Consider the following 14,314-nt stretch of genomic DNA (forward strand, 5'->3'; position numbering starts at 1 on the left):
CGTTTGTATCTTATTTTTTTATTTTTTCGCGAATGCTTTTTAGGCTCTGTGACGTCACGTTGTGGGCGTTCCATACGGAAGAGCAGGTGCAGCACCGACCGTAGACCCATAGACCCGTAGACATACACAGCACCGACCGTCAGTCAGACGTTTTCAGCGGAGCTGGAAGAGCTCGCGGAACCGCAGCCTCCCGTCCTCCAGTCTTCCTGTCCGGTGGGCCGCCGACACCATGACCCTGAACCAGAACCACTCGGAGTGCGGTGGAGTCATCATCAACAACAGCGAAAGGTAGTCATCATCAACACGCTAACGTGCTAAAGCTAAGCTAGCGGGTTTCATCCTACTCTCCACCGTGAAACGTCACAGACACGTCATTCAATAATAAACATCTCCTGCGTCATTTGTGTGAACGGATGGAGACGGTGTATATGTATACAGCAGACACAGCAGCGTGAGTTAGCTGACTCATCCCGCGGAACAACTTTAATAGCCTAACTTACCTGTTAGCGTGTTTATCATTATGTGATGGTGACGTCACAAGCTGTACGCCAGGTCCCATGGTAACAGCAGCGAGGCCACAGTGACCGTTATAGCAGCAGCGCCTAACGGGATTATCGCATTTTCCAAACTAAACTTTCCTCAGTCTTGAGTCTTCACTGCAGCTGAGCCAACCACACAACCACAGAGAAGACGTCACCATGGTCACACCAGGCGTTTCCTAGCTTTAGGTGGAGCTGTGTGTGTTTCACCATGTTGAACAGCAGCATTACTGTCATGTTTACTGCACAGTCTTCATCATCATTCCCATCGCTTTCCCCATCACTTTCCTCATAGCTGTCTTCATCTCGGTCTTCATTACTGTATTCATCATCACCACTGTATTTATCACTGTCCTTATTACTGCCTTCACCAGTGCACTGTCTTCATTATTGTCTAATATATATATATATATATATATATATATATTATATAATATAATATAATAAGCTTTCATTAAAACTTAGTAAAGGCCCCTTCACTTCTGTAGTTCCTTTAAAAGACCACCCACTAATTCTTTAAAGAATTTTACAGAATCACACAGACAGTCCTACATGGAGCTGTAATGTCTGAATGACAGATAATAACACTCACATCAGGCTGCAGTGTAGTCATGCAGTGGTGCTTCAATACCCCATGATGCAAAATATGTATTTTCCCAGCTTTATGCTGTATCTACACTGTTCATGTATCTCTTGATATAAACCTCATCAAAATGTATGTATTTTCTCCTCCTTTAAAACAAATTCAGACGTTTGCCCTTGTGGGTATCCAATTACATTCTCAAAACTCTTAAGATCATTTGGCAAAACAGTCTTCACAACACCATAGCTCACTTGCAAAAGCTCATACCTCTCCCAAAACAGTTCACTCATGTATATATACATATATACTCAGTGTAAATGTATACAGCATAATATATTGTAATATTGTACAGCATAATATACTGTAATATAAAACACATAAACAAAAACAGGAAGCAATGAAATGATGCTGACATGTTTTGGAGAGAACAACCATTAGACTGAGAATCAACATTAGATCAACAGGATCTATTCATTTGGAAATTGTGCTAAATATAGGCTATCTGTACTTAATCATTTACAAAGACGTACTGAGACATTTGCAATTTGATTAAATGAATGAGAAATTCAATTCTGTTGTGAACATTTGCCAAGTGGTTTGGAGGTTTGTCCATATTGTTTTGAGAATGTAATTTCTGTTTCAAGAAATGAGTCAAATTAATGGAGAAAAACTGTCCTCAAATCCCCAAATGTTTACATTAATTAATTTAAAATTGTGCTGGTCACCGTGGCAGCTTCAGTGCTGGACCTGTTAGCCAGTTTGAGAGTATTATATGGGCCGACTAAGGGCCGGCGTGTTTCTGTCTCAGTGTGCTGATGAACCATGACAACGTGGAGCTGGCGTTCTGTGACGTGGACGGTCTGCCTGAAGCCTTCAGGAAGAGCAAGAAGGGAAGCATCTACCTGACTCCATACAGGGTGAGAGACACACTGTCCATTTATCCTCATCATCACTGCTGACAGCAAATACACAACAGCCTGATACACTGACAGGCAGCAATGTGTGTGGGGGGGGGCGTGTTGTGTGAGAGGTTTTGCAGACAATGTTAGTGGCCTGTTCCCCCTCAGGTGATCTTCCTGGCTAAAGGCCACGATGCGCTGCAGTCGTTCATGATGCCCTTCTACCTGATGAAGGGCTGCGAGGTCAAACAACCTGTGCTGGGAGCCAATTACATCAAAGGCACCATCACCGCAGAACCTGGAGGTACGTTCAGGTTACACCGTAGCTGTGGCCCGGTTCAGAGGCCGCATCTGTCACAGGTATGAAGGCCGAGCGTCATGGAGCAGCTAGACTGTCTCATTGCGAAGGCGCAAGAAATGCATTCTGGTTTCCCTGGGCAGTGATGCATCCAATGAGTGGATCCTTTGTGGCCCAACCTTTCCCAAGATTCATTGCACGCTGGTAATGAAAGAAAGAACAACACAGAGAGCCACTTGTATTGCCACAATGTAAGTACTGTGTCTCAGTGTAAGTGGCTCAGCACAGTTCAACTCAGATCACCGTTGCTGTGCTTTTCAAAGGCAGTTGTGGATGTATGAATCACAGTGGATGTATAAATCCTCCGTAGACCAGACTGTCTTATTCCGCTTCATTCTGTGAAATGTTTGACCGCTACTAAAGGGGTACACCGTCATAGACTGCGTCCTCCAAAGGATGCAGCCCCTGAATTGGGACACATTGAGCCCATGGATGTTGTGTGCAGTGACCACAGTGATTGATGTGTGATTGTTCCCACAGGTGGCTGGGATGGCAATGCTACGTTCAAGCTTGTGTTTGCTGCGGGAGGGGCCATAGAGTTTGGACAGTACATGCTGCAGGTGGCGGCTCAGGGTATGACAACCCACCAGCACAGTAACATGTTACAGCAGCAACTGTCACCCTGATGTTGTTGTTGAATTGAATTGAATTGAATTGAAAATCTTTATTGTCATCTTCAAATTCATCTTTGGCCTCAAAAACAAGACTACACAGCACGTACAACAGACGAAAGCTTCAGACACAGATTAGCAGATTAACAGACACGTGGCATAGAAATGACAGCTTTATATCTGTTAGAAAGTGAAGATAAATAGTATAAGTAAAACAATTAGTAACTCCAAAATATCAATGGTTCAATGGGAGGGGTTAACTTAAAATGCATAGTGTAAAATCACCTGATCATTGATTTAGCAGAATAATAGATGTAGATCTAGTTGATGTAGGGACCCTGAATCTTCTTCCTGATGGGAGTCTTTCAAATGGGGGTCCTGAACTATCAGTAGGTCTTTCCTCTTCATTTTACTGGCTGTATTTATAATTTTTGTGAGTTTACTTTTGCTTTATGCCCCTAGATTCCCAGACCAACATGTAATGTTGTATGAGATTAGGCTTTCCAGCAGACAGGTGTAAACCATCCTCAGGACTCTTCTGCTAACTACAAAGCTGTTAAATGTCCTTAACTCTCCTGTTGTCCTCCTGGGTCAAGGAAGGAAGGAAAGAAAGAAAGATGGAGGAAGGGAACAGATTGGATCAAGGAAGGAAGAAGAATGAAGGGAAAGAAGGGAGGAAGGAAGTGAAAAGGATGGTGGGAAGAAGGAAGGGAGAAAGGAAGGAAAGAAGGATTTGGCAAAGGGAACAGATTGGGTCAAGGAAGGACGAAGAAGGAAAGATGGAGGGAAAGAAGGGAGGGAGGAAAGAAAGAAAGGTAACAGATTGGGTCAAGGAAGGATGGAGGGAAAGAAGGGAGGGAGGAAAGAAAGAAAGGGAACAGATTGTGTCAATGAAAGGAAGAAAGAAGGAAGGGAAATGATGGTGGGAAGAAGGGAGAAAGGAGGGAAAGAAGGATGGAGGAAGGGAAGAACAAAGAAAGGAAAGGAGTGGAGAAAGGAGGGAGAAAGGGGGGATGGAGAGACAGAAGGAAGGGAGCAAAGAAGGACCATTCGAAACAGATTGGGTCAGTTTGACACAGGAGGACGACAGGAGGGTTAAGAGAAACAGTCTCAGTATGTTCAATAGAATTCAGATTACTGTCTAGGATGATACCAAGATATTTAAAACATCTTGGCCCCCGATTATGACCATTAGACCCACCAACGCCATGTCATCCGCATATTTAATTAAACTTAACTATCACATCCTCCTCTGATTGTCCTCCTCTTCTGTCTCTCAGCGTCCAGAGGTCAGCCGGTGACCGCTGGCTTCGGTGGATGCCCCTTCATGGCCAACGGAGCCTACGCTTACCCTCCTCCCCCCACTAATGGGATGTATCCATCCGGAGCTCCGCCTGGCTACTCCTACCCCAACCCTCCTCCCACAGGTAGCAGCAGTTGAGATGACCGCAGCCTTCATCAGCAGATTCTATGTCTGTCTCAGAGGCCTGAGATAAAGGCAGCGTGTGTGTGTGTGTGTGTGTGTGTGTGTGTGTGTGTGTTCGTGTTCCTGCCCTCCAGGCGGATTCTACCCCAGCCTACCAGCATTTGATGCCTCTGCTGCCGCCGCCTACATCCCTCCACCTCCATACTCTGCTCCTCTGGGCCAGCAGCCGCCACACGACCCAGACCTGCCGTCCTCAGCAGCAGGTGAGTGTCTGACAGAGAGGTTGCCGGGGTGACCAAACTGATATTGTGGCAGTTCGACCTTATTTACAGTTAGGTCCATATATATTTGGACACTGACATAAGTTTTGTTATTTTACTGAAACATATTCAAATGACGGTCATATAATGCATATGGATTGGAAGTGCAGACTCTCAGCTTTAATTAACAACAAGGCCTGGACGTCCACGGAAGAAAACAGTGGTGGATGATCGTAGGATCATTTCCATGTTGAAGAAACGCCCCTTCACAACATTAAGTGAAGTAAAGAATTCTCAGGTAGGAGTTACAATATTCAAGTCTACTATAAAAATAGACTTCATAAAGGCAAATACAGACGGTTCACTGCAAGGTGCAAACCACTCAAAAGCCCAAGAAAAAGAGAGGCTAGACTGGATTTTGCAAAAAAAAAAAACATCTAAAAAAAGCCAGCACAGTTCTGGAGCAGCCTTCTTTGGACAGATGAGACCAAGATCAACCTCTACCAGAATGATAAAAAGTGTGGAGAAGGTGTCACATACTACGTCATGTGAAACATGGTGGAGGCAGTGTGATGGTTGGGGTCTGCATGGGCACCGGTGGCTCTGGGTCACTGCTGTTTATTGATAATGTCACAGAAGACAGCAGCAGCCGGATGAGTTCTGAGGTGTATAGAGACATACTGTCACTCAGATCCAGCCCATGCAGCCAAATTGATTGGACAGTGCTTTTATCAAATCAAAGCAAAGAAATCGAATATTCTCCAATGGCCAAGTCAGTCACCAGATCTAAACTTCAGACAGGAAGACCCACAAACAAACAGCAACTGAAGGCCGCTGCAATAAAGGAATGACAGAGCATTAAAAAGGAAGCAACCCAGTGTCTGGTGATGTCCATGGGTTCAAGACTTCAGGCAATCATTGCCTGCAAAGGATTTTCAAAAAAATATAAAAAGTAGCCTTTTCTCTTCAATTATTGATTTGTCCAGTTACTTTTGAGCCCCAATGAAGGGTGTCTGTATAAAAATGATTGCCGTTCCTACCAGTTTTATGCAATATTTTTGTTCAACACATCAAATTAAAGCCAAAAGTCTCATATCAGTTAATTCATTTCAAATCCATTGTGTTGATGCACAGAACCAAAATACTAAAAACTGTTTCACTGTCCAAATATTTATGGACCTAACTGTATATTGTGGGTGACTGTAAGTGCAAGTCCACTTAACATTTATTGTTGGATCCTTGAAAGAAATGACTTTAAATGTAATGTCTGACTTATCCCATACCAGGTGTCACTTCTCGCCTGTAATCAAGTTAGATTATAGGTGAGAGCTGACACACTTAGGGCAATAATTAATATCATAATTGTTTTGTTTTTATGCCTCCACCCTGGCAGTCGCAGCCAGGGTCATATTGTTTTGTGTCCACCCCATGCCTGTGCCAATTTGGCACAAGCATTTACTGTATTTTTAGATGTGATGCAGTTCTCTCTCAAATCTCAGGGATTTAATGTTAAAGTGTGTTAATGTTTTATTACCCCCCCCCCACCCCCCACCCCCCCATCTGTTCCAGCTGAGACCAAAGCAGCTGAGGCAGCAGCTAGTGCCAGCGGTGCCACACTGCCTCCCACACATGTGTACTTGCCACAGGTGAGTTCCCTGCGTCAGTCTGTTGGAGCGCCCCCCCCTGACCCTACTAACCCTATCTCAATGTACAACCTGCACATTAGGGTAACTAACTGGTGACCCAAGGAGGTGACAGCTTGCCTTTGCCCAATGTCAGCGGGGATTACCCCTGCAACCATGATAAGCAGTATGGATGATGGATGGATAAACGTGATTTATAAATGAATGTTGTCATCAGATATAAAGTGTGACATTAACTTCACCTTTTCTTTACATTTATTCATTATCTATACCTCTTATTCTGCACTAGGGTCACGGTCTCAGCTGACTTCACCCTGGACAGGTCGCCAGTCTATTCTATCTCAGGGTTAACATACAGTCGTGCTCATAAGTTTACATACCCTGGAAGATTTTGTAACTGTGTGTACCATGAATGATCAGGCAAAACAGATTTCTCTTATTTTTAATGGGATTCAAATTAAACTGTTGAGACATCCCAAAATAACACAATCATTAAAAAAAACAACAAAAAAAAACTGATCATCAGAGACCAACAAATGTTTGATGGTACCAGACCGTGGCTTGGTATCAACAGAACCCCTCAATTTCCACTTTTATGAGAGCTTGAGCACTGCTGATCGGCATTCTCAAATCTCTGGATATCTTTTTATATCCCTTTTCTGTTTTATACAGTTGAACAACCTTTTCCCTCAGGACTTTTGACAGTTTTGTTGCTTTCCCCACGGCTCAGAATCCAGCAAAGTCAGTGCAGCAGTGGATGAAATGTGCAGATGTTTGTCAAGAGCCCAGAATCTCATTGACTTTTTGACGGTGTTGACGGCGACGACACAGCAGAACGATACTGCGTAGGCGCTGTCCATGGTTTACTTGATTGATTGAGATATTTATTGACAACAGACAAAAAAGCCAACAGCTTATTTCCATTGTGGTCCCTTTGATGCACCAAAAGTCTCTTGACGTATCAAACACAGAGAACTATGGACTGTGGAAGTTTGAATAGTCAAAATACATACGTTATCATGACGTGAACCATATGTTGCAGTAAAAAAATAGTTGATTGGGTGGAAACCCGGTTCTACAGGCGGGGGCAGCGGGGGTATACTGTACTTTTCGGCCCAGCTCCTAGCAAAAAACTGATATAGCTTTAAATAGTTAACTGAACAAGTTTGAACCAGCTTGGTTGTGCAGGTGCAGGGTATCAGGATGACCTCTGTTAGATTCAGTTAATCCAGGTGAGTAAAGGTTATCCTGGGTTTGTTAAACTGGCTTTGTAGTAGAGGCCTTTGCATCAGTCTGTAGTCCTGCAGTCTTAGACTAGACCTGTCTGTCTCTCTCTCTCTGCAGGACAAGCCTCCTCCCTACTCCCCACCAGAGGACAAGAAGAACCAGTAGACCTGTGAGAACCCCAGTGGACCCCCCGTTGAACATCAGATCTGGACCACGACAGCCGGTGTGAGACTCTGGTGTCCTGGTCTGGGTCTGATCTGGACTCTTCCTCTGTCATTTATCTGTCCTTGTGTCTGACCTCTGCTTTGTCACAGCTGCTGCACTCTGTCATGGCTTTGTACTATAATGTTGATAACAATGAAGCTCTTTATTTATTTCAAACCAATTAATCAACAATTTAATGTAAATGTCTGAAGTGGGCAAACAAAGCATGATCACATGACTGACCACATGATTGCATTAGATTTTATTAAATGATTCATGTGGAAACAACTGAGTATTGCTTCATCACGGATTCACTGAAAATGTACAGGCAGTAATTCTTCTTCACCTTCAAATCCCACAGACTGAAGCTCATGCCCTCAGCCTTTCTGTTGAAGTGTTCATGATATTAAAAAAAACTCAAGTCTATGAAAAACATCAGCTGGTTTGGTCACAGGTTGAAAACTCTGATTCCATTGTCAGCGTTGATTTATATGTATAAAGTTTGGTTTCAGGTCACTGATGGTCCATTAGAGGGACTTGTGTACTTTCACAGCTCATTGTCCAATCACAGCTGTCTCACATGGAGACTGAATAGTTTGTGTTTTAGCCTCAGTTGTAGTGTTTTAATCCGGGGAGCTGACTTGGACGACAGGTGTTCACAGAATTCAAGGGACTGTCACGTTTAGCAGTTCTTCTACAAAAGTGACAACGTGCTCCTTCTCTTTCTTCTTATATCTGCAAACACACCTACTGTTGAGTTAGAGTTTGTTAATACGATTACCAGGCGGTGCTGCTGGTCAGTGAGGCAGGGATGAATCAGTCTTTATTTCTGAGGAACTGGGCTGGAACAACAGCAGACTGAATCTGGTGTGTGAGTGAAGTTCAGGACCTTAAAGGACAATTCCGGGCAAATTCAACTCAGGGCTGCATTTTCCTAACATTTTAGGTCTAAAAGAAGGAATCTGAAGATTTTCGGTTTAGTTGCTCCTGTTTTGCGGCAGTGGTGTCTGTCCCCGCATCGCCACGGCAGCGATGAATGGGAGCGGATGGAAGTTCGGCTGCTTAGGCTGTTTACATCCCTCAAAGCCGCAATGTTTTTGCGTCAGATGGCTCCTCAAACATGCACCGTGAAGTTTATTTACTTCAAGCAAGCCGACATGTAGGGCTGACCCAAAAAAAACGAAGCTTCGAAGCTTCGTTCGTTGCCATGGTAATCGATCATTAAGTCCGTGATCGATTTTTCTTTTCTTTTTTTCCTTTTACCGGTTCTCATTGGCAATTGTTACATTAAAATGAGTTGGCTACTTGGCATCCTGGAAACCTGCCTGATTTTGGAGATATGCAGTGTTTGTTTGCCATTACCTTCATTATTTCCGCTACGATCGCGCATCCCCCAGCCGTCGAAGCTTCGATTTTGATCGACTTTATGTCCGCGAATTTTCGATTATCAAAATATGATAATCAGGACAGCCCTACCGACATGTTTCTAAAACTAGATCTAATTCAAAGTCTCGTGCGAGACTCAAGTTGACGTGCTCGGTGTGTTCATGTGCAGTCGGAAGCTCCCATTTGTGTCATAAACACAGGAATATCAACTCTTGACTTGCTTGAAGTAATCAAACTTCTCGGTTTATGTTTGAGTGGCCATCTGACGCTGTCTGTGGAAAAATTGCAGCTTTGAGGGATGTAAACAGCCTAAACAGCGGAACTTCTATCCGCTCCCATTCATCGCTGCCGTGGCGATGCGGGGACAGACACAACTACTGCAAAACAGGAGCAACTAAACTGAAATTCTTCAGATTCCTTCTTTTAGACCTAAAATGTTAGGAAAATACAGCCCCGAGTTGAATTTGCCTGGAATTGTCCTTATATGACCTTTGACTTGTCTCTTCCATATGAGGACGTGATGAGAGAGGGGCCAGTGTAGCAGGGAGTGTTAGTTCTCCTGAAACAAAGATTGAAGTCACAGTACAAAGAGTGAAGTGGTTCTCCAGTGGGCTCATGTGGAGCAGAGGGTGATGCTGACCCCCTCTCCGATCCAGCAGGCGGGGAACAGCTCCTGGGTGAAGGCACAGTGGAAGGCGTGGAGCCTGATCTGCCCGTCTCCGTAATAGGTGAGTGTCCCCGCCTCGTAGTCCAGCAGCATCCCGATGCGGGTGTGCTGGGGGTGACCCCCCACAGTCTCCCTCCGCCCGTTATGCCAGGCGCTCAGCTGATGCTCGTCCAGCTGCAGACTCCAAGACAGCTCGTTCATTCCCACCATGCACCTCTTCCCTTTCTCCTTCCTAGGAATTGCCTCGTAGGTCACCTGAGGAGAGGAGGAGGAGAAAACTAAGATGATGGATCTGTAGCTGCATACGCCACTGTCCACATTGAGGTTTAAAACAATAAAAAAAAGAAACTTGAGGGGAGAATGTGCACACTTGTATGCCAACTGAGATGAAGCCAGATTATAGACAATTAGAACACGGCTCTCTTGAATACTCGATTCTGATTGGTCAATCACCAATATTCTGCGGTGTTTATTTAAGCAATATATCACGACAGGCCGTGGTATATGCTCATTATACCACGGCTAAGGGGCGTTGTTACCACGGCCTGTCGTGATATATTGCTTAAATAAACCCCTTCAGGTTGTATGAAACCATACAACCTGTCGGGGTTTATTTCTCCATAACAACCTCCGAACTATACATTATCCCTTACTTAAATGTGTGTCCTCACATACTTAATCAACACAGTATTTGTTTATTTCACCATGCACTGTTCATCCTTTCAACATTAAACATTAGTTTATTGATGGAAGTAACCAGGATCAGACACTTCACAAAGAGGAGTCTCTAGTTCAGCAGGAAAAACCTTCAAACCATTGGGGATTTAAGATGCTCTAGACAATTTTATATGCATGTTGAGTTGACTTTACATTCATTGAGCTAATAAGGCATTCTGAAGGCTCCCCTCACCGACTTGCCAGCCTGTAGCCCAGTGGTTCCCAACCTTTTTTGGCTCGTGACCCCATTTTGACATCACAAATTCTTTGGCAACCCACGTCAATCAAGATGCGCCAGCTCAGATTTTATATGTTGCATTTTATTTGAACTCGATTTATATTCGAGAAAGTGAAAGTATAGAATACAATTGTTTAAGATTGTCTGTGGTGTTTTTAATGATAATTATAAAAAGAATAATATTTGGTTAAAAAAATATTTTTATCAGTCTTTTTTTAAAATCAATTAGACATTTCAGACGACCCCATTTGAATTCCAGGCGACCCCACATGGGGTCCTAACCCCAAGGTTGAAAAACACTGCTGTAGCCTGTTGTGAACATGCTGTTTGTCAGGATCGGTTGTTAGGAGGAATGAATCTTGGGTTGATCCAGGCGATACTGTCACAATATAGCTGCATTAAGCATCACACATTTGTAATAACAGAATGTTTTCTATGGAAATTCATCCACCGACGGAGCTTTGCAGCAATGTGTGTGCTTGCAGTCAATTGCTCTGATTGCATCAGTGCCATAATTGGATGTAACTGTACAATTATAACTTCATTTTATGGGGACTTAATCATCTGGATGACATACAGTACAAACCACCCGGTCCAATAAAGAACGGCTCAAGGATGACCTCCTCTCTGAAAATGCCTGTGTACTTATTTCATTGAACACACATGGATATGTTACTGTTTGCACTGATTAACTGGCAAAACTCATTCATCCGTCTACCACTAGATCAGTCTCAGTTATCTCTGAACACTGTGAAGTACTTGATGTCTGTATCAAACCTTCGGTGACACCTTTCCTACAGTGTGCCGGTGAACAGGTCTTACCCCGAGGTACGCCCAGGGTTTGGACACCTCCAGCTCCCAGTAATGCTGTCCATGGGTGAAGCCCTGAAAGCACAGCACTTGCCAGGTGTGGTCGAAGCGAGCCTCGTGAGATGGGACAGGGCGGGGCCCGGAGGTCAGGTGCTCCGCCCTGCGGTTCTCCTGGGACAGGAACAGGTGTCCGTTGGCTGTACGAGGATCAAAGGTCAGAGAGCATCGGTCTGCAAAGAAAAGGAAGCAAGAGTGATTCCACCAAATCCAAAAAAAAAAGTTAAAATCTATTTGAGAGAACAGACATAGAAAAACAGAAGAGGGACGACAGAGGTAACAGAAGCCACGAAAATGATGTGGATCAGATTGACCGTTACAATGGTAGACAAGAACTAAAGAACTGAAAAGATGTCACATCGCCTTCAATTCTACCATGGCCTGGTTGACTGAAAACCTACATTCATTACGCTGTTTGGACTGTGTTGATACCTTTAAAAATAACTTAAAGACTCTCTTATTTAAACAGGCATTTGGCTAATTTGTGGGTTTTATGTTGCCCAATTCCATGTGCCTTTGTATCTATGCTTTTCTTGTATGTTTTTGTCTTGTTTTGTTTTGCTCTGCCTTGTTGCCATTGTTTTAACACTGTGAAGCACTTTTTACCTGCGAAAGGTGCTATACAAATAAAGTTCCTTCTACAGAGACACAATGGTCCACACCACCAGAATGCTTTTGACCTTCCTGGGGAGCTCAGAGACCAACGCCTCACTGGGATTCTGGGTGATATAATCTCTTCTTCCAGTCTCCTTTCTACATGAAAACACTGTGACCTCTGCTGTTCTCATGTTCACTACTCCTAACTTGTGTCATCCAGTGACAGAAGGAAAGTCAGAACAGGACAGGAAACAGACGTACAGGCGCTGAGGCCCTCCTTCCCCCCGGGGTGACATGGAGCAGCTGGACTGGGAACCACAGCCAGGACTGGTCTCTTGTCCTGAGGAGATCCTGGAGACCAGGGATGAGAATGAGAAGATAAGAACCTGGACAGAGGAGGAACCAACAACAGCTCAGAAGGAGGCAGCTTACCGTCTCTGTCCTGACCCACAGTCACGCTCACAGCTTTGTCCAGGTCCTCAGACACCAGCTTTGAGACCCGAGACAACACGTCTGTGATGCCACTTAACTGCTCCTGAAGGTTGGGGCACACGTCTGTGGGGACTTCCTTAAAACGAGGAACATCTACATGCAGAGACTCCTGATGTGAGAAAAAAAAAAAAGATTTTCAGAGACAGGAAGCAGAGCTGTGAGACAACGATCCAGATGTGTTGTTGTGTCACAGTCACACAACAGGTGGAGCAAATAAAGTTAGTTAACAAATCAGTCATTACATAATCACGTGATAAAACCACACGTGTTCTGTTTTAAAGGGATAGTTCAACATTTTGGCAAATTGGGCCATTGCCATAATCCCTATAGTCATAGCAGTAGGTTTGTTACCTTTAATTGTTGGTGCAAGCTATTTTTAAAACGGTGGAGCAGAGCTGTGAGCTGCTCAGAGCTACACTACGGAGGCTAATGGGATTTCTTGGTTTCCCTCATCAAACTCATCAAATACACAATCCAACAACTCCAAAACGCTCTGGTGGACAAGTTGTGACCTGCACATTCACCACGTTATGAGATAATAACGGAGCGTTACGAGACGGAGCTGTTTTAGAGGTATATTCATGCAAAACCGCTGATGAACGCTGCGTTCAGGGACAGTTTTTCAGCAAGCAGACTCTGTATTTACCTCGAAAACGGCTCCGTTTCGTAACGTTCCATTATTATCTCACAGCGTGGTGAATGTGCAGGTCACAACTTGTCCACCAGAGCGTTTTGGAGTTGTTGGATTGTGTATTTGATGAGTTTGATGAGGGAAACCAAGAAATCCCATGAGCCTCAGTAGCGTACCTCTGAGCAGCTCACCGCTCCGCTCCGCCATTCTAAAAACAGCTTGCACCGACAATTAAAGGTAACAAACCTACTGCTATGACTATAGCGATTATGGCAATGGGCCAATTTGTCAAAATGTTGAACTATCCCTTTAAGAACAGATCTATCTATCTATCTATCTATCTATCTATCTATCTATCTATCTATCTATCTATCTATCTATCTGAAACACTACAGTCAGCAGCAGTACCTTGATGAGCTCGGTGTCCGGGAGGTGATGCAGTGATGCTATGTGTTCCTGGCTTTCTCTGAGTCGGAGCGAGTTCTCCTCCAGCTCTGCGAGCCGAGCCTCCGCCTCAGTGATGGCGGCCTCCCTCTGTTCGTCTATGAACAGCTCTGTGGCCTGCTGCTTCTCAGCCAGGACCTTTATCAGGCTGGAGAATTTGACAGTTACCCAGGCTGAGGTCTGTTGAAGAGTCACCTGTAGACAGAAAGCAGCAGGTCACACGTCTGCCTAGTAAACACCTGGTGAACACAGACACAGACTGTTTGAAGCTTGACTGGCTGTGAAGCTTTACTTTACTTTTACTTTTTTCTTTTGCACATTATATAACCTGCATAAACAATGGAAATAATGAAATTAAACATTGTGCAGGAGAGGTGGAAGCCAAAAAAGGCTTATGAAAATACCTGCCCTATGTAAAAAAAAAACAGCGGTGGTCTTCAAAGTAAGAAGGTAATACAGAAATTCATAACATAAAAAATATAAAATAAAAAAGACAAATTTACATGGAAAATGAAAGATATTGAA

General features: G+C 44.0%; 2 protein-coding genes across 2 annotated transcripts; one reads left to right on the top strand and one right to left on the bottom strand.

Moving 5' to 3' along the window:
* Positions 1–94: 94 nt before the first annotated feature.
* LOC146960139 (WW domain-binding protein 2-like) lies at positions 95–8,038 on the top strand. Its single transcript, XM_085772597.1, has 8 exons — positions 95–288; positions 1,931–2,039; positions 2,190–2,325; positions 2,860–2,952; positions 4,271–4,417; positions 4,551–4,679; positions 6,246–6,322; positions 7,664–8,038. Exons 1-8 carry the CDS (start codon positions 230–232, stop codon positions 7,709–7,711), a joined length of 798 nt encoding a protein of 265 aa, XP_085628723.1. The 5' UTR covers positions 95–229; the 3' UTR covers positions 7,712–8,038.
* Positions 8,039–9,680: 1,642 nt separating this feature from the next.
* LOC146960140 (E3 ubiquitin-protein ligase TRIM65-like) lies at positions 9,681–13,996 on the bottom strand (the record flags this gene model as incomplete). The annotated part of the gene is made up of 5 exons (XM_085772596.1): positions 9,681–10,058; positions 11,581–11,798; positions 12,484–12,573; positions 12,655–12,823; positions 13,754–13,996. Coding segments are annotated over 5 exons (1,029 nt in total), but the record flags the coding sequence as incomplete, so codon positions are not given.
* Between the last annotated feature and the right edge of the window lie 318 nt (positions 13,997–14,314).

Source organism: Trachurus japonicus, unplaced genomic scaffold (genome assembly GCF_045865225.1).
Source record: "Trachurus japonicus isolate A0001 unplaced genomic scaffold, Traja_1.0 AP030663.1".
Taxonomy (NCBI): domain Eukaryota; kingdom Metazoa; phylum Chordata; class Actinopteri; order Carangiformes; family Carangidae; genus Trachurus; species Trachurus japonicus.